The sequence below is a fragment of the Chaetodon trifascialis genome, chromosome 4, assembly GCF_039877785.1.
Source record: "Chaetodon trifascialis isolate fChaTrf1 chromosome 4, fChaTrf1.hap1, whole genome shotgun sequence".
Taxonomy (NCBI): Eukaryota; Metazoa; Chordata; class Actinopteri; order Chaetodontiformes; family Chaetodontidae; genus Chaetodon; species Chaetodon trifascialis.
This window is the reverse complement of record NC_092059.1, coordinates 14,164,388-14,186,093: the sequence shown is the minus strand read 5'-3', so window position 1 is coordinate 14,186,093 and position 21,706 is coordinate 14,164,388. Positions and strand designations below refer to the sequence as shown.

At 41.6% G+C, this 21,706-nt stretch overlaps 1 protein-coding gene across 1 annotated transcript in view; it reads right to left on the bottom strand.

Annotated features, from left to right (window-relative positions):
* Positions 1–2,002: 2,002 nt before the first annotated feature.
* The window catches only part of negr1 (neuronal growth regulator 1), a 141,058-nt gene continuing 121,354 nt past the window's right edge, over positions 2,003–21,706 (bottom strand). The window contains exon 7 of the mRNA XM_070960375.1: positions 2,003–5,156. Within this exon, the coding sequence (XP_070816476.1) occupies positions 5,056–5,156 (101 nt within the window). The 3' untranslated portion in view covers positions 2,003–5,055. The remainder of the gene's footprint in view (positions 5,157–21,706) is intronic.

Genomic DNA, 21,706 nt, shown 5'->3' with positions numbered 1-21,706 from the left:
GTTTCTTGTGGTGATATATCTAATGTTTAGTTGATGTAATGGCCAATGAAGAAAAAACTGCTCAGGGAGAAATCATTTTAGACGTTATATATTTTTAACAGTTTACCTTATTGTGGCTGGAATGCTCCAAATAAGGGTTATGATTGATCAAATACTTTGAAGGCACATCAGAAGAGTTTAAACAGCTGTTTGTAATCAATGTAACAACTCTGTGATAGATGCATTCAAACAGAAGAGTGTGAATCTGGTACAATGGGTTGAGAGGAGGAGGATGCTTTGAAATGGACAATTTAAAAATTCAGGGTGGGGATTGAGAGGCCGTAATAATACGCGCCAGCATGAATATTTAAAATCCTCTTATCTTAAATTTAAAAGTGGAGAGATTTTTTTTCCCGCTCCGCTGTCAGCTGGGAGCATGAGGTGAAGCAGTGATCTCTGCAGGTGGGTGGCGTGGCCTCTTTTCGGCTCGTACATCAACATGACTTTTTCAACTGAACTTTTAAGAGGTAGGTCACACAACTGGATGTTTTAGTCGAGAGCGTATTCAGGTCATAGGATACTCGAAAGCCTTGTGCTGTCGGGTAAAAAAGGGTATGACAGACCCCAGATGCATTAGGGGACGGAGTGAGCAGCGATTTCTGTTTGTAAATATCTCCTGATTGTATATGCTGAGCGACACACTCCAGTCAATGATGATGGTACACTGCAAACTGTGGTTAATCCTATGTACTGTGGCATCTGGCCATCTGGGCTCAGGAGGATTTAGACTGAGTTTGAGGGCAGAGTGGATGGGATCAAATATGCATGATATAGGGAAAAATTAAGATGACTCAATAACTCAAGCTGCACTGTATGAACAGAAAATATCCGAGCTGAGCCAGGATTGTCCAGTGTGGGGTTCAAAAGGGCCCAGCAGCACTTGTAGAGGGGCAGTAAACAAAAAGTGACAGCTTCACACCCCCTGAGTACTCAAAGATCATATTACCATTCTCTAGTTGATATTAGATAGTATTTCAGACATATGCCTTTGTTTTGTTTTCAAAGGCTCAAAACAAAAGATCCTCTTCATAAACTCCTCTAAATCAATAGGGTGATCATGTCCACCCCTTTGATGCACCAGGGTTTAGATTATTATATTTCAATCAGTGTTTTGGTTGAAGTCAACTTCAAAGAACTTGATAATTCCTCTGTATCTAAAAAAACAGATTAACGATCTGTGGCTCGCATTTAGAGGTAATACCTAAAATGACTTTTCATAATTATAATCACTACATCAAAAGTGGAATTAAATTTTGTTGACTGTAGTTGTCTAAACTGATCCAACTGGAAGCTAATGTTAGCTGTTGTAACGTTAGAATTTCTTGGATGTCGCAGCAGTTTTGAGCCTTGAAATGGTTGAACTTTTCACTCATCAAACGTTTTGATTGAGGTGATCAAAGTCTGAGTATAACTGAGGGATTCTGACTCTTAGTTGCTAATCGCTTTAAACAGATATCTTAACATGAATGCAGAATCTGTAGGCAAGGGACCAGATTTTCGTATTAGAGGCTTTCTGGTTTCAGTTTGTAGTCCGAGTATTTTGACCAATCACATTTGAGCGGGCTTTGGTTGCATGCACGTAAACAGCCCATGTGGACAGAAAACACTGATTTGTTGTCGAGATTGAAAGTCACGTTGCTAATCAGACAGTAAACAATGATGCTGGCCGTTACCCAGGCATCCACTGACTACACCTGAAGCCCTGAAATTGTCCTCAAAGGTTAATGTAAGACTGTTCTATGATAAGCAGACAGCATAAGGCAAAATCACATAATCCTTGCTAAATTTTTAGAAATGCAAACGGTACACAGAGGTTTTTTTTTTCCCTCTCTAACAAACCATCTTTGGCTGAGCGTACAGTCACCAACATGCAATGGACGTTTACTGGGAAAGGTAATGGTTCTCCAATCCTGGTGCAGAGATACTGAAAACCCCTTTGAGTGCTCATTAACTCAGATATGGGTTCATATTGTAACATGAAGACTTTTATTGCAAATAATAGTGATTGGATAAAAGGGACTTGTTAATACCATTATTCAAAATAATCAACATCCAGTACATTTCATATGGAATACTAGTATGGTCTTAACTGCTTGGACAAGCAACCAACATAACTCCAGACTGTCACCAATGTGCCACAATAATCATCATGACTCTGAATAGCAGTTGTTTTAGTTTATCAGCAAAGTTGATTGAAATAAATCACAAACAAACATAGCCTGGTGGTCTGTAGGAGGTATGTATTTTTAGACCAGATTCAAGAACCAAAGGTTTGGAAAAAAAACTGGTTGCATTCATAAAAAGTATGAATATCTGTAAAATGGCCACCTCAAAACACAGGTTAACTTTGACATGCAGCACAACCATACTCTCTGCACATCGTCAAACACGCAAGTGTGTGAAAACTAGGACTACACACTGGCTCTAAAGATCAAAGGTATCCTATTTTCTCCAAATATACACACATTGATTCTGTTCTATAATACTGTTATATTGGTTCACACCCTCTCGCTTTCAAAAAGTAGGTAATCTGATTGCAAACATTGTTATTTTTAATGTACTCGTCTGACAAAAAATCAACAACAGTTATGGCATCTAAATGAACCCGACAACATTATAAACTATGCCATACTGTGCCTCATTCAAATAAATGTCACATATCCAGTTTTACATGTTTCAAATCTATTTTTATACATTGTTTTCATAAAGGAAGAGAATAAATATACTTCTGACGCATTTTCATTATACCTTAACATTTAAACAAGATCATATGGTGCAGTATTTTCAGAATTTGTAAAACAAGCTGAGAACAATTTCAGTACAAACAATAAAAGAAAAATAATGTTTAGCAGACCTCAAAACAAATCACACAACGTAAAAGTAATAACAGTGTTTGTGCTTTAAGTCTTTTAACTGCGATGGCTATTTCTCTATAGGTTTGCAGTTACAAGTTCATGTGAAAAGACTGTGTGGAGTCGGGTACTGTTAGTGCCTCGGTTACGGGCAAAATATAACACAATCCAAATCCAAAACAAGGCCCGCAAACATGTTAACCTGCATGACAGATACTGCATTTTTATCAGATGCAACTGGCTTTCTTGAAAATACCTGTGAGAGCCATAAGTTGAGAATTGTTTGTTTTTACTGAATATAATGCCTAATTACAAAGTGAGCTATAGGATTATGAACGTTCAATAAGCAGTTATATGTCAAAGAAATGAGATGTATCTCATCGAGAGCTTCTGGAAGTGTCCTTTTAAAGGAGGTTCATTTAATGTCTATGGTACTATTAAGGCATTACAGTACAGTGTCTCTGGATTGAAGATACTTGAGGATGGATATGCCATGACAGTCTTGTTGAAAAGTAAACCCTTACAATAAGTTTTATAGCCTTGATATGATTGATTTCAGAGAACGAAAAGCCACATTTCCTCCAATTAAACGACCTCATGGTTTAATTTATTCTCAGCTCTGCTGGACGTTCACTGGCCCCGTGGACACTGTTCGGGTTTTTTAATAAAATGGACACATCTTGGAGGAGCTGTTAGTGCTTTAGGCCATGTTCGTAGTGATGAGCATGTTCATACGCTTCATTTTGTGTTCTGTTGCTCATAATTAACATGAGAAGGACTCAGATTGGAACCAAAGCAGTATTGTACTTGTTTTCTATTTGCCAGAAGTCTTATGTTACACGGCCGTTGGCTGGACTTCCTTTGTACAACGAATAGACACATATTTTATGTAAAAGAGACTGTCATATATTTAAGCATTGAATTATCTGTAACGAAAACAAAGGAATAAAATACCGTGCTGCAGAATGCTGCTTTCCCAGAATCCATTATTTAAGTTTCATGCCAAAAGTTGAAGCCAAAAACTTCAAGCAACCTACACTGTGCAGCTGTGGGTTTTCAACCAGTAGATGATCAGTAGGTACACAGCAAATTCAGAGACAAAACGCTCTACTCAGACGCCCACTAGAAGTGGCATGTTTCAAAGAACTGCATCTTCAAGAGAAAAGCTTAAGACAGTTGAACTCTGCTTTTTCTTCCCGAATGCAACAGTTTGTATCAACATTCACGTATGCGGACTCACTGAAAGAAAAGGTATGGAGTATATACTGTCGCATTGATATTTTCAAGAAAAATGTAAACATAGGGCAGCGATGTTCCTCCCTTCACACTGTACAAAGTCATGAACTATGTTAATGTTCTTGGTCGAATGATAAAAGCTGGTCCCACTTTAAAACAAAAGCCTACACTATATTAAAATATAAAGATACAATACAGTATACTTTGCTACTTTGACGGCTGCCTGATCAAATCTGTTAGGCAGGCATAGTAACTGAAGGACCCATTTCAGAATACAACAAAGCACACCTTCAACACTGTTCATCCATCTATTGAGTAATCATGACAATACAGGTCCTGAAAAAGCCCTGCCTTTTTTGTTCTTTTGTTTTTTTTCTGTTTTTTTTTCTGAATTTTTTATTCACACTCCATAATCTGAATTTGTATTGTTAGGAATCTAAATGTCTTTCCTTTGTTCAACAACCCATAATACATTCAATAAAACATTGGTATGGTAATTCTGTGTACTGAGAGACTTGGCACAATTGCGTCTTTTTAGCCATGTACAAAAACGGATGAAAATGTCAATTTTGCACCATCGCCTCCCAGAGAAACACATGAAAGTAGCTCATTTGGGAACTTTGGGGGGTTTGATATGAGGTGGAGGAGGAGTGGGGCTGGGGATGAGCACTGATTCACAAGGTGGTCGATCAATCAGAAAAGAAGAGAGAAAATAATAATAATAATAAAAAAACATCATAGTATTTACATGACAGGAAATTTCACCAAAAAGCAAAGAAAAAGAAAAAAAATCCCCACACAAAGTAACGCTGATTATTTTCCCTCACGGCTTTTCAACAAACTGTACCAGATTGGATTCCAGCCATCAGCAATGTCAAAAAGGACTCATAAATGCTCTCGACAGTCATTGTGTCTGGGCTGGCCTCTGCTAGTACACGCTGATGAAGGAGGAGAGAGCCAGGACCAGGTATCGGCAGGCCAGCGGGACGTACGCGCTCCCTGTGCTCCCATAGGGCGCAGTGTTGGGTGCTGTGGGCAAGGAAACAAGAGAGGCTGTGATTAGTTGTGATTGCACTTTCACTCAGCAGCACCCACCATTTGAAAACCCGCAGTCAGCGTGGTATGGTGCTTCCAAATGAGACTGTAAAAACTGCAATTACTGTGCCACTGCTGCTGTTTAGAGGTGGTTTATCCATTTGTAAGCGAAGCTCAAACTTCTGAGATCTGAAGGTCTGAGATCCTGAACTAATAAAAGTAACATCTATGTAAAAATACTCCATTACATAAAGTGCTGCATTTAAAACCCTGACAGTACATGCACAGACATGTTACCAGCAAAATGTACTTCAAGTACTCATTCGGCAAAAGATGGTCCCTGAGACAGAGAAACTACTACAGTCAGAAAATAAATGAATACATGAGAGAGAATCATTAAATATGGATACAATTTTGGATTAAATTATAAAAACAGAGCAGGTGGTAATCAGGTAGGAAAGAAGAGGAAAAAAACTAAAGTCAGCTACACACGTGTATGAATATTTGAAATATTCTCTAACCTAAAACCGTCAGGGAAGTTTGGAGGCTGAGCTGCTATCAACTCATGAACATCTAAAATGTGATGAGGAGCTCCAGATAGACACAACTTTTCTTGTAATGAATCACAAGAAGATTGTGATGCACTGGTTTAACCTTCAACAATGCATTGAATTCTATAATCTTAAAATGATCAAGCTCCTACACACATTCGCAGGTGGTGCCTGATTAGACTCCTTCTCAGAACAGACTCTGAGGCTTGATTGACAGCTCTCTCACTGCCCTGTGCTGTGACAGGCCTAATCAGCCTGAGTAATTGAAAACACCTGTATAGGTGTGCAGCCTTAAATCTGAAAAGTAAGTAGAACAGTAAGTGAAAAATGCAGCGGATTTCCCTCCGTTACGGAGTAGAAATATAAAGCAGCGTTAAATGGACGGTTCAAGTTGGGTGTCAAAGCACTTGCTCCCTGTTTTATATTGGTATTACAAAAAAAAGTCATCAGTGAAGAAGAGGAGAATAGATGAGGGCTACATCAGATCTTTTTTTCCCTCCTCTCGAAGGCGCCTTTGTTTTGTGCTGTTTGTGTTTCTCTGACCAGCAGACAGCCACAGTAATATGAACAGGTCTCCCTGGAGAGCTGCGTCAGGCGGGCAGAGAGGGAGAGGGCAGCCTTTCATTTGAAGGGGCTTCTCTGCCTCCTCAACAGACACACTCTTTTAGCTTGTAGCTCAATAAAGTACACCTAGCAAGTTACAAAACATGTTCTCCCTCAGCACACACACACACACACACACACACACACACACACACACACACACACACACACACACACACACACACACACACACACACACACACACACACACACACACACATATACTTGCATGTACAGGTCACATGCATGCCTGCACACACACACCCACACAGTGCAGCAAGGCAGTGCAAACAGGCTCTGCTCTGTCAGGGGAAATCATGTGGTGCACAGCCCATATCAGCAGGGTGCCTCTATTTACACGGCAATGTAATTAGTTCACAGTGTAACTCCTATGATGTGGACCTCACGTTGCACACGCCGCGCAAAGTGAGCAGCTACATCACTACACATACTATACACACACATGCATTCATGCACCTATAAAGTCAATTTCTTCATGTATTTCTGAGGTTCGAAACAACTCTTCATTGCTTGTTTCACAGTTGAGGATTGTTAGAGAAGAGGATTGTGGTCCCACTGCGCTGTTGTTATCGTGGACTGTGTATTTATTCAATAAGAACCCGAGCTGGTTGTCATTAGAGTGGCATATGGGTGTTTGTGTGTTAAAATAAGTACAATGGTGCAGAGATTGATCTTTTTTACCAACATAATAGCTCGCTGGTGGCAATTTTAAGAGGAGATGCCAGGCAGAGAGAAAAAAGACACTCCCCATTATCACCTGGCACAGCACTGCTTTTACCTGATATTTACAAGCATTATTTGTGGCCACTGAAGTTGTTTACCTATTAGAGTGAAAACTATAGCCCCGCTTACAGACGGAAACGGGGAGAAAAAGGGAAAGCAGTGAATAGCGGAGCACAAATGGGTGCAAATTTTGATGATGTGTGTGTCAGATGCATGGCTGACCTGTGTGAACTGCAGCCCCCCCTCTTCTTTCTTCTTGCCTCTGCCTTTCTATCTTTGTTTCCCCCTTCTACCTCATCCTCTCTCTTTGTATCCCTCCCCTCTCTCCCTCTCTCTCCTCCTATCCAAAGTACAGGATAATGACACAGTTTTCCTGGGCTGTGAGAGCGAGCCGAGAAATGGTAACCATAGCAACAGCTCCTGTCCTGCTCAGCCGGCCCACTGCTGCTGGAGCCTGAGTGCGCTGCATTGTGCTAGCCACGCTAGCAAAATCATTTGGCTGTGTGAGTGCGTGCATATGTGTGTATGTGTGTGTGTGTTTGTAGCGGTGGGTGGGGAATAGGCAGATGTCACTATTTCCCTTCTTCAGTTCCTCATCTGATCAGTGTCAGTGTAGTTTCTGGCTCAGTAAATACTGCAGTAATCACATTAATATCTTGTACACAACTGCTTTTCATGCAGCAGTTCAGGGAGCTCATGAGGTAATTACTGGATCTCTGCTATGACTAATGTTGACTGGGCTGGAGAGCGTAACAATAAACCCCTCAGTGCTTCAGGAGGGGAGGTGTTAAGTGAGGGTGGGGGATAGTCAGTGTTACTGGGCTCCTGCCTCCTCACAGTGTTTGATTTTGGGCTTGTTTAATATCTCCCTGTGTCATTGCGAAAAGCAGGGGCCTCCATTGTTTTGACTGTGTGGGTTGTAACTTGCCATTTTAATTAACTCCCCAACCAGGAACTGCCTGCAACACCATTACTCTGCTTATTAACATGAAGGGAATAGAAGGGGAAAGAGACAGACACGGACAGAAAGCGAGTGCAAAAGAAAGACAGATACGGGGGAGAAGAAGGGGGAATCAAAGGAAGAGCGAGCTGGGAGAAAAAGACAGTGATTGAAAGGGGTGCGAGAGCAAAGCTGCAGCAGCAGCGGACAGGAGAGAGAGGAAGAGGAGGGGGGTGGATGACTGAGCTCTACCTCTTTGGGGTTTAAATTTAATTGCCATGTACATCAGCACAGAGCTACAATGAAGTACCAGAATCCCAGACAATATATCATAGAGAAACCAACAGTGTCAAGATGCGCAAACGCTGGGAAGACAAGCAGCGCTCCAAAGGGAGAGGAGCGGAGGAGATAAGTGGAGATGAAAGCGATACGCTTCAATTACTGTTTTGCAACCAAATTGAAATGAAAAAGTAGAGCCTCCCCAGCTCTAGCAAGAGTCATATGAAAATAACAATCCCTGGTTCTCTCCTCTGATTCTGGACTGAAGCCATCAGCTTTAAATAGTGTGCTGGGAGTGTGAGCCTCACTCGCTCTCTCTCTCTCTCGTCCTACTACCCTCCCCCTTTCCTCCCAAATCTCCATCGACAGCAGTTTTGTCACCCACATATCATATGCACAACAAATGCTAAGGCCCTGAACCTCACTCACTGTTGACACAGATAATGAATCATACTGAAATATGTAACAGTGACACTCAATGTGGGGTTTGAGTTGAGTACCATCTCAAGTATTATGCACTGCACTGTAATTCACTGGAACATCATCATTGAACATGAACATCATTCATTAAATAATGGTGTGAGCTCCTTTCCCTTCCTCTTCTCAGCCCTCTAACTGTCACACACACACTGGCTTTGTCAGGTGTGTGCAAATCCATTCAGAAATCCTCAATCCATGTTTGCCTTAAAATGCAAGACGGCAAGAGGAACAGAAGAAAATCTCCCATGTTTCTGTGTTGGATTGAGTCTCCAATTCATTCGTCGTTTAGCGAATGATTCATCCCTTGAGTTTGTTGTATCCTCCAAGCAGGCTGTCATGAGCGGCACACAGACAGCAGTCAGCCAGGCAGCATCCCAATCCCCCCGAGGACACAGCTTCAGAGATGGGCTCTTCTGAGCAGGGGTGTGGGGGAGGGGTTCAGTGTCCTTGACCATCAATCAGTGGCCTCTGGTCCTCCCCCCGCCGCTCCCCTGAGGGAGCCCACATGAGACACTCCTGAGCCAGAACTGATCCTGTACACACCATGCTGTAAATCGGGCTAAATCCCTCTACATGCAAGGTTCATAGCGACCACCAAGGGTCTCTTTAACACAGTACAGCACACACTTAAAGCAGGGTTTTTTTTGGGGTGCTGCGCTGGTGTTCGTTTAAGAGTCTAATGGAATATCATGCAATGCTCAAGACTTGAATGAGTTTGAATGAGGGGAAGATGTGCCTTCAAAGAATGCGCTGGGCTTCATCATCTTTTAAGCGCCTGTGCACCGAGAGTGTGCACACACTTTATAGAAGGCGATGAAGACATTCTCCATGCTTTGCCTCACTTCAGTCCACTGACAGTGAAATACACTCGTCCCCTCCATCATTCATCTTGTCCCCTCTTGACTGTAGCAGCCTGCCATATTGAGTCGGCGCACAATTGACTTGCCGACCCATCAGCTCATTCATCCATTTCCCCCTCCATTCCTCTTGTTCTTGCACAAGCAAAATGTTCATCATGACCAGATACGATGCTCAAAACTCATCACCTTCGTCTCCCACTACGATCATCACACACTTCGGCTCCTCAGAGCCCTCATTCACACGGACCTTCGAGCTCATTAGCCCCACCAATCGTTTGCATTAGTGCTAGTAATGAAAAGCCTCCATTAATAAGATGGCCTTCAGAGATCATTTACCCTCCTCCGCCTCCCAATACTGCCATATCCTCACCCCATCCCCCCTCCTTCTACATCCTGGTACCTGTCGGTTATCAACACCCAGCAGAATGCTTTTTGGGGTTGGAGCCCAGGCTCTAATAGCTCCTCTCAGCATCAGTATCTAGCTGGAGAGTGAATGAGAGCGAGAGACGGGTCACCTGATAGCTTACTGAGTGAGCTAGGGGCTCTCGATTGCAGGCAGGCTTTGGCCTTCAGCTTGACTTAATCAACGCCTCTGTGGGGTATCTGGACACATAAGGGAGCCCTCAGCACAGTGAGAGCTGGAGGAAGGAATCCCGACAGAGGAGACATTTCCGGCATTCTCTACACAGATACTGTTCCTTTTCATTATTGATCAACGTCTCACTTTCGCACTCCTCCTCCTTCTTATGTGTGTTCCTTTTATTAGAATTGGATATGGAAGTTATGAGTCTGGCATTTGAAAGGATCCAAAATTCAGAGTGACCTGCACGTATGTTTATTGCACCTATCAATTCAAGGACATGCTTTATGCAGGAAATCAGTGAGCTTGCAAATGATGTACTTTATATGCACGCCTGATGGATAAATCTCCATTTTTAAAATGTTTTATGAATTTTCCCTTGTAGGGGTTTTTCTCCCCTTTTTAAATCTAGAGGGTAAATCCACATCAGGACATTCAGGGAATAAACAACAAAAAAATGCAGTGCAGTGTGGATTGATACTTTCAGCGAGCGTTTTTAATCACGGCATTTCCAAAAGCATAATTACTCCATGACTTTGGCTGCTCCTGCTAAATCTGTTTAATGTTAGAGGCTTAATAAAATGCACAGGGACACAAACAAATGGTGTCAGCATGTAGCAAGTTCATGCAGCCCCACTTTTCCTTTCTCTCCCTCTCTTCCTCTCACTGTCTCTATAATAATCTCGCACTCATATTTGGGTCTCTCACTCCCACTATCTCTAATAATTCCCCATGGCCCCCTGGCCCTCCCTCACTCTTTAATGCTTATCAGGGTTTTATTTCTGCTGCAGGCCCAAGGATTTCGCTGAGTCAGCTGCTGCTTGGCTACTGCACCCCTGTGATGACAGCGACAATCTGGCCGGTTATGAGGAATGTTGACGACAAACCGACGCTACTTCCATCCCCATGAGCTGCTCCATCAATACAGCCTGATAACATCTGATCTCAAACCAGGAGGCAACCCTCTCTTTCTGCCCTCTCCGTTCCGCCCATCTCCTTCCCCTGTAGCCTCCTAAAATAGCAATTCCCTGCTGTTATGTATGTAGGATTATGATAAGACAGCTCTCTTTTATCAATTTCCATTATGGTGCTGATAACACAGCAGGCCTGAATGTGCAGGGTTAAGTGCATTTTCTTCTTGATGGATATAAGATAACTTTATCACTGCAGACTGCCTGGTTATCACAGTTCACCTGGGGCTAGCTGAACCTGACTGGAATTTGCTCATGCTGAGCATCTCTGCAAAAGCACATGAGCAGCAGCCAGAATTTGCTCAGATGTTCATACTGTATGCAGAGCAATCCATATTTTTTGTTCATATTTACCTTCCCTGAGCTGTTAATTGATTTCTCTCAGATCAATTTGGTGGTTTACAGAAATTGTTGGACCAAAAAGGGCCAAATCAATTGCCAAGTGATTAGCATGTGCAGTGGATTATTTCTAGCTGAGGCGCTGCATAAGACTTGAGGCTGAGTGGAGGAGAGGCACAATTCAATGGAGGCACACACCATATGTTTACGTTAATTATTGCTAGCTCAAAGTCTGCTTTAGATAGTGTACGCCCATAGGCTGTGTGAGTGTCACACATGAAATATTCCTTTATTACGCCAAGACAGAACCCGAGGCAGTGAATGCACTCCAGTCTCTACTCCCCACCTTGTTGCTGACTGCCTGCGGGAGGTTCAGATAAAAGCTATAGTGTCCTGAAGTGAGCACCATTGATGAGGGGTACTTTATACAACAGCTTGAGACAGAGCAGCCTCTCTCTCTCTCACACACACACACACACACACACACACACACACACACACACACACACACACACACACACACACACACACAACCAAACTCAGTCTGGTCTTTGACCGTGAAAATGTTCCTTACTAATTCACACACTAAGGGATATGTTAAGTAGTTAACAGTTCAAGGTTTCAGAAGTGAATATAAACATTCACAACCTTCCAGCATCTTCTGTCACAATGTCTGCTGCAGCTTCATGGACATTGAAAAAACAAAACACGAAATGATGCGCTCCTGCTACATAAATGACCCTCTTGACACATGTAGCTTTGGGAGATTGCAGTCTGGAATGTGAATGAATCCCTTTTTGTACTGAAACTAGAAAATTAATTGTGCTGCTGTTAATTAATTCTTAATAGCCTCCGTCTGCTGTCGTGGAGATGGGCTGCACTAAAAAGGCTAAAAAGTAAGTCACTGATGTCAGATGCAGTTAATCAGGAGACAGTTTTTAAGGCAGAAATTAAAAGTGAATCTGACGTGTGTCACATTAATGCTCTTTGCATGACATTTATGTGGACTCACTGCAGAAACACAAAGGGTCCAGCTTCCTGAAACACTGATTCCCATCACAATGGGTAAGCCCTGTTTATACTATTCTACAAACAACACAGAAGAAGATGATCATAGGTTTTACAGTTAAAATATCATTCCATGGTATAACTAGTGACAATAGCTTTGAGACACCTCCAGAAACAGACACTGTCTTTTTTTTGAAAGGGTTAAGACAAAAATGTTGGGAGTTATATTTTAGAAACCTTATGCTCTTTATAAAAATAACTAAGAATTACAGCTGTCAAGTACATGTACAAAGCACAATATTTTCCAGTATCATAAAATGGAAATACTCAGAGCACAAATACCTCAAAATTGTACTTCCTTTTAACCACAGTGCTTGGGCAGTAACCTTCTCGACGTGGCTAAGCTTAGCTGCGCAGGCCTGGCTGCTTTTTTAAAAACTTCAGGAAATCAAGACACTTTAAGAGTAGACGAGTCAAGGTGGTTTGATGCACTACAAAATGCTGCCAAATAAAAACAATGGGTGCATTTGAAAGTTAAGTGTGATGCACATCCAACTTGAGAGCATTCCAGGCTTTAGACAACTATTTTCAAGTGCTGACTTGTGTGCACTCTGCTCGATGACAATAACTGTGGAATGATTGGACGTTATAGTTGTATGAATAAAAGGCAGACAATATCACCTTATGCTGAAACATGTCATATCTTAAAAAAAAAAGCCCTTATCTGCTCCTCCACATATCTCCCCCTCCCCACTCTAAATCCACTTTAGCCTTCCCTCTGTAGGCTTATCCTCTCTGCCGCACTGGCACTATCAATATGCAACTTCCATGGCTGCATAAATACCAGAACCGACGATGGTGACACATGCTCTTTCCCTTTGATGTGGGACTGCAGTGGGTGACTGCAGCTCCCAAGTATGTGAGTACCACTCTCTCAGCCTTTGTGTTCCTGTTTTTCACATGAGGTCAAACATTATTGACTGGAATCACTGAGGGGAATAAGTCTGCGTTTACTGACAAATTGGACCGGTGGATTGACCCCTGGTTCAACTCAGCTGGGTACCAGGAGCAGCAAATATCAATACAGTACATTTGGTAAAACACACACATCTCTCTTTGTAGCTGAAAACAGAGCAGATGGATTTGCATTTACATACAGTATTCATCATCAAGTTGACTCACTGTTCTCGTGACAGTGGATGTGAGCACGGGAAATGTCAGTTCAATTATACTGCATTCATACCGTTAAAGGCAATTATGGCAGAATGTAAAGATTCGCAAAGTAGCCATATAAAAGGGACTAATACCATCTGTCTGGAAAATAATGATGAAAGTTCCACCAGCAATTTTAATCCAAATGCTGTTTTATTGGCTAACAAGGCCAAGAATCCTATTACTGAGCTCCTTTATCTATGTTCATTTGTCCTGTATAATATGTGAGGAAAGAAGTGAACCGAGATTAATTGAATCTTCACTTTCTTAACAAACTACTTGCTTTGTTAAAATACTATTCCCAAATGAGGCTGTTACCCTACCTGAGCAACATATACAGCATCGTAAGAGCAATAATTTCTACATAAGCTAAAAGTAAGATGTCAAAACAATCACACTCTTTAAAAATCTTCATAGAATTAATTGCAGACTTGCTAAAACCCACAGCAAGAGTTCGACCACACATTGTGAAAGGTAACAAATAACCATCAGTTTCAACCTGCTCTGCACGTGTGATTCATGATAACTGCCTTGCTTCAGTCCAACAGTGTTCAGCTACATGTACTGCAATTACAGAAAATGTATAATTCTTCACCTTGAAAACATAATTAGTCAGTCTGGAGCCTACAACACATATCCCACAGCATCTCCACAAGTCTTCAGATGTTAATTCTCTCCGGTATAAAATGTCCAGAAATAAAGGAGATGGCCGGCGATATCCAATATTATTGTTGCTGTCAACAAATCCCATCCATAGACGAAAACCAACAATGTGTTGGTCCTTCTCTCAATCCTTTTTGATTTCCCAAGCCTGTCTCTGGCACTCTGCCCCAAGCTCATTGGTCTCTATTGAAGACGTAAATCTCTAAAAACACAAATATACAATTTCATTTTCGAAAAAAGGCTATGTTGTTTCTCCAAACAGCTGGGCACTGTAGTTATAGCAAATGGTACTTAAAAAGGAGGGAACACATTTGGTGCTCTAATGAATGTTTACAGCAGCAGTGTATGTTTGATTGACTCAACATGTTCTTTGTAATGAAGGAACACTCATGCAGTGCAATGACTTGGCTCATTTATGTATCTTTCATAGTTTTTCGACAACAATAGAGTTCTATAGTACAGAGGAATAGGTTGCATCTGAACAATATATGTTAGTGGTCAATTTACTGTTGGCATTTGTTGAGATAAAATATAGAATATAACCAGACTTACTGTTTAGACACACACTTAACATCTGGAACAAGACTTATTCAATAGAAGAATCCAATTATTTCTTTGTAGAGATATATATACTGAGATGGTTACGTTTTTCTTGGGTTGTTTATCAATCCCCTTTTGTCTGGTTCAGACTAAATCAAGGTTTGGACTGATCTGGAACAGAGAAGGGGGTTGGTAGTCATCTCAAAACCCATATCAATAAGTCAAATATCAACAAACAAAGCAAATTACACACTATCAAAACCTAATTTAGTGGCAGACAAACAAAAGTAACAGAATTGAACAGTCATGGAAGCAGGGAATATCAGTCTGGTGAATGGCAATGAGCTCCTTTCCAGTCATTTTTTGCTGTTTGATGTTGGGATGCAGATCTGTGGCTGGAGGCCCACTGGGAGCCACCCACCATCACTGAGATCTCCCCATGCAAGATGGCATTAGGAATAACAAATGTAAAGCAAAATGGTCTAATCCACTCGTCTCCTTTCAAATGCTCAGACAAAAGCGCCTGGGATTCTTCAGTGCTAATTAACAGTGTCAATGGTGACAGGACTCTGGCTGGTGAGTAGCTCAGCCCATTGATTGTTTCAAACACGATACAGTAATTCATCAGGAAGGGGGGACTTGGATAAAAAAGGGGCGTTTATCACTTCACAGGCCGATACAGCCTTGGTGTATTGAGCCTGGAGATTATTTTGCCAAAGGCATCTCTCAGCATGTTCACTGACCTTTTCTTCATCATTAGTGAATGTAAAGAGGGTGGATCCTCGTCAAAATCCTTGAATAACTCATCAGCTGCAAGGCCAGGGGACCACTAAAGGGTTAATGGTTTCTGTTTGGGGCCTTCGAGGCTTTACACTTAAGCGCTTTCATTTCAATTCCTCTGTTGCATGAGGAGGAGAGTGGGGAACTGAGATAGCGGTGAGCTGTGCAGGATGCATAAAAGTGCTTGTGTGTGTGCATGGGTGTGTGCACGAGGAGTGTATCATTTACTGTCAGCAACAACCGTCTCTGCCCCCAGCCATCCACCACTAATGCACACATACACGTGCACACAAACCACCACCACCACTACCACCAAATGGGAACATAGCATGTGAGTGCTTATAAACAGTAAGTGTGTGCTGCACTCTTTATTAGCCGTGTATCACACATGCTGATACCACTACGACTTGCACTGTGAGCCTTTAGTTGTAACACAGGACCGTCAATACCGAAGACGGCAAACAGCTCGGAAATCGAGCCGATAGAACTAACCTTATTTAACGGCCAGACATCCAAGCCATTTCCCCAAAGAGAATGCCATTTCTGAATGTCATGACCTTTTCTAACCGCGTTTAAAAACCTCCAAGGTCTTCAAGGTGTGGTTTGTCAATACAAAGATTCTGAAGACTGGTGAGGAGTGGTAAACAGAGAGAAAGGCGGTGCATATGCTCAGCTTTTAATGGGTGGTTTATTGTAGATACTGTCATCTGCTGTTGGGCTGATTGAGAGGTTTTTCCTCAGGCTTGTGACAGTGATTGAAGTGGTGTGTGTGTGTGTGTGTGTGTGTGTGTGCGTGCGTGCGCGCAGAGGGAAGCGTAATGAACTTTAGTGCACACAGTTTTAATAGAATAAATACAAGAGAAATGAAAAGATAGAAAACGCTTTAGGGATGTCTGTGTGTGCCAACATGATTTAGTGTGTGTGTTTGCGCTTAGACAAGTGTGTGTGCCATTTCGTGGGTGATGGGCAGCGTGGACTGATTTAAGGGTAGGGGCAAATTGTCGTGAAGAGCAGCTCTCTCTGTTCGGGCATCTCAGAGATAATTGTCTGCCAGAGTAAAACAACACTGTGGAGCAGCACTGCTGCACAGAGCACAGGGTTCATCCTGAGAGGGCAGAGGGGCGACACTGAAGACATCAAACTTGACAAAAGCAGCAAAGAAGGAATTAAAGAAAAGACGAAGGGGAGGTGTCTGGGGTGTGATTTGAGAAGACAGCAGACAAAAATCTTTTGCTGTACCATAAGGACAGCGAGTATGGATCCACATAATCGATAACACAATGTTTCTGAAGGTGAAACAAGTCCAGGAAGTCAACAGGATTCATTTAGAAATCTCTCTCTGTGGGCAAAGATAGGGAAGTGTGGAAAACCCTACTTAAGAGGAGCACTGGTGAGGCCTTCTAATCAAATCTCCTCCAGTTAGAGTTGTGCTGTTTGTGTCCGGACTGTTGTGAGTAAGAGCAGACTGTTTCAACCGAAGCTGGATTACATGCAACTCAGTAGCCGATACAGTCATGTCTCTGATAACTCACATTTTCATTCGAGTGTTGTAAGTAGGAGTTAAAGCTTAATTGATGTAACAGACCGAAAATAACCAGATGTGAATGTTGGATTTTGGTTAGCAAGTTACATAGTTGAAATTTCTAGGTATGCAAAAATCTTGCATATTCAATATTAACAAAATTACATAGAATGGTCAAATACACCTACAGATATGGAATGGCATAATGAAATATCTGAAGGTATCATATCACCCTCCATTAAAACAGCTCAATTAGCAAATAATCAATGATGTGGAGCACAGATTAGGTTGTTGCAGTTTTTGTGTTCACCTTGCATGAAAATAGATAAATTAGTAAATCTGGTTCACTTACTGCATGTTTTTCTACACTGTGAGTACTTACGGTACAAATGACCAAAATGCACAAACATATTCCACCTCTGAAGTGTCACTAATCTGGTTGCAGAATTAAAAAGGAAGGAAATGAGCAACAGACTTAAACAATGAAAAAGGAGCTTAAATACGTCTCCATATCATTATGTCTGTATGCTTGAATTATATGAGTGAAACAAATCCTAAAATAATCATTTCTGCCCAACTTTGGGAGGCAAGGGTTTAGCAGAGGTTGCTTTTGGAGGCAGTGGGCACAGTATCTTTGCTCTTCAGGTGTCTTCAGCTGATGGTGTCAGTCAGGGTTTGTTTAGAATGGGCAAACCAATTACTGTGTAATTCCCAACACTTATCGTGCAGTGACATATAGGCACTCCGTCCCTCTTAAAGTCAGAGACATATGAAGACATGTCATGGGTGGGTAGAATCCCTGCTGTTCGAGTATTATGAGGATAGTTGGCAACAGAAGACCCAACACCCCTGGCACAATCACATGAAAGAATAGTATTCTGCTGGCAGTCATGAATGAATGAATACATATTAAACCCCACAACAAGCTGGCCAGACCTGAAAGTCTATGATTGACACAAAATATTCACTGACAGCATTTTCATCACATGAAAACAAGACTAAAACTAAATAAGAAATAACCCATGATAGAAACTATGACTAAATGTTTTTCATATTTAATTTACAAACAAAAACTAAACGGGGGCTGGATCACAGGGCACAAACACACAACCATTCACACTCACACCTAGGGGCAATTTTACAGTCACCAATTAACCTAATGAGGAAGCCGGGGTGCCCGGAGAGAACCCACACATGCACGGGAAGAACATGCAAACTTCACACAGAAGGGCCTGACCCGGGAATTGAACTGGCAACCTTGTTGCTGTGAGGCACGTGCACTACCTGCTGCGCCACCGTGCAGCCCCTGTCTTGCATGTATTTAAGCTATCATTAGTAAAAAGCATTTAGTTATTTAGCATTTATTCTGTTTGTTAATTTATGATGTTGTTATGATGTTTGTTAGAAAAATGTCATTGCATTCATTTTATTGGACACTTTTGCTCATCTTCAGCTAAACCCAGACTGTGAATAGCATTTCAGTGAATATGTGAGTGAATTCAGTGGAATGCGTGCAGTGGAGAGATCAGGTAGAAGCACTGAGTGGAATCTGTGATCCGTAAGACTGTGTAACAGTAAAGGGTGGACTGTAGGAAAAAGACCAGTGTTCAAACAGCCAGCAGTGGGAATGATAACTGTTATTTACGAAGGAGACTGACTACTGTTTTACTGCAGAGTGACACAGGCACTGTGTCCATTAATATTCTGGTATAAACAACTAATAATTGCCTTCTCTCCTAACCTATGGATACCACACAGGCAACCATGGTAACTGGTACACACGGTACACATCAAAGATTGTGACGGGTTTGGCCTCAGAAATATAAATATAAAATGCACAATGAAAATGAGACAAATCGATTTAGTCAAGAAAAACTAAAACGTAGTTTTTGTTGACTAAATTGATACTAAAGCTAACAATAATTACATGACTAAATGCATGTTTTGGATAAAAACTGGAAAAAAAACAAAAAAACCAAAAACATGAGTACTATTGCGAGGCTTTGTTAGATACAGGACTAAGAACCTTGATCCTGCAGGTCTATGAATATGCAGAGTCCAGCTGATGTCTTAATGAAAGCTACAGCCTCAGCTCCTCATCCCTCATGACTTGAATACAAAACCTGAGAGTGATGCAGAGAAGAGGCTGCTAACAACTGAGCAAGGCCTGAAGAGTGCATTTACTGTATTTCCAAGGGCAATGACAACATGTCCAAAGCCTTCTCTCCATTACTGCTAAAAGTGTTCTCTCTTTTACCTCAAAATTACACCCATTTAACTCTGCTGAAGAGTGCTCTCACTGGAGATGAGAGAGAGGGAAGACCTAAAGCACTGCACAGTGTGAACCCACTGCAATCTACAAGTTGGCCAAAAAGCCATCTTTTCTGATTTACCGCGGCCTCTACTGTAAGTGTGTGGCTTTCTTCAATCATCCTCCTTAATGCACTAACCATTAGAGTCTGTCCAGAAAGAGAATATACCCTGGTGTCTCAATTATAGTCCAAGACTGAATCTCTACAGCAGCCTTTCGTGGCCATAAAAGGAAATGACTATCCATTTTCTGCTCCAGCTCTCACACACTAAATGCATAGTCCTGTCTGTTGTTGGGAGCACCAAAACTCATCTTTCCAACTGAATCGTCGTATTAATCACCCTGCCTGCTGTGGCGAGAGGGCCAATTAAAGTTGGAAAAAGATTTGAATTGACAAAAAGCACTTTTCTTGTCCCTTTGCCAGTGACTTCCCTTTTGTGTGCCTTTTCTTCGCATTTGACAAAACTTTCAAGAGTGAGAATGCAGGTTTTTAGAAACAGTTGTAAATACAACATCAAAAATGGGGAAGGATGTCACAGCCTGGAAGCGCTACAATGCATAATGTGCTTTGATCTTGTGGGTACAGCAGATGTGTGTGATTTGGTGATCTGTAAACTTGGAAAAGTTGTGTTGAAAAAAAAAAAAATGTAAGTGACAGTGACAGGGATAAAAGCACCGCCTGCAACAAGAGCTCAAATAAGAGGTGGGAATAAACACATAAAAGAAAGACGATTCTTTGGCACAATTTAACTGGAAAGGCTCTGACAGGTCTCAGTTTTAATACCCTCCGCCAATATTATTCTCTCAAATACTAAGAAATATCCATGGAAGATGAACAGAGTAAAAAAGTGAAGTCTGTGAAATAGTTTTCTTGTTCTTCTGAAGGCAGTTATTACGGCTGCGGTATGCGCCACTGTGTTTCTTCTCTGTGTGTGTGTGTGTGTGTGGGACTGACAGCACGACCAGGTTTGCATTTAATGGCCTCCTCCTGAGGAGATGCGAAGTGGGAGAAATAATCAGAGGTAGAGAGGAGAGTGGTACATTTGGGAGCAAGGGAACGATGGAGCTGGAAACAGAAAGTCGGAGAGACTCTGTGAGAGAGAGATGATGTGGGGTAAGTAGAATGATCTGCTGATGGAGGGGGAAGGGCAGTCATTTACATCTGACAAAAACAGGTGAAAGGCAGCCCTGAAAATGAGCATTACAGGGGGCAGAGAGCAACAGTGAAGGCTAAGGCCCATGAAATATGGATAATAATCTGTTTATATAGTTTGGATTGGAAAGAGGAGTGGTAAATGGGCCTTTGTGGGAGTCCAAAATGTGTTGTGAATGCCAAATGAGAGTCTGGAATCAGAGAAATGTTGGGATATACTGCTGGTACTAATAGTGCATAAGCATTTTCCCAATACTTCAAAGTGCTTAATACTAATACACATGACATGATTTAAAGCTATATTCAAATTAATGTCTGTTAAGTCACTATCGCTGAATGAGGTAACACAATGGTGATTGAGCCTTTGGCCCACTGATGAAATCATTGCAATATTTAAATACTTGCAGTATTAAGTGTTTGGTGTCACGACAAGCATCTCCTCTAAATAGGTGCATTTACAGTTTATTCTTAATCTTTCTTTTTCACATGATTCAACCTCCACTCGCTTACATTTTGCTTTGCTACATATATGACCCTACTTGCTGCACTGGCAATGAACATTGCCATTAGATGTAAATTGTGAGGTGTAAATCATCTATTATGGATATAGTTCCTAGGGGTACTGGTCTGTCCATCAGTGCATTTTCTTTTGTTTTGTGTGTTGCAACAATTGCACAATCAATATTAATTTCTATTTCCTTGGCTTTTAAAAAGTTTGCTTGTTTGAAGCATATCTTAAGTGTTTCACAACTAATCAACTAAAGCAAATACAGAGACAGAGACATCATGTTGGTTTACAGCATCCTTCCCAGCACAGTGAAACACAAAATCAATTTCATTGTCAGTATCTCCCACATTGAACTAATCAGTATAAGCACTCAGAATGTGTTTTAGGGCACTGTAATAAAAAGCCCAGGCAGCCACAGCAAAACAGAACCTAACCCATAATGACTAATATCACACAAACAACTGAGTACCAATCAGCCAAATAGCAAAAATAACACTTGC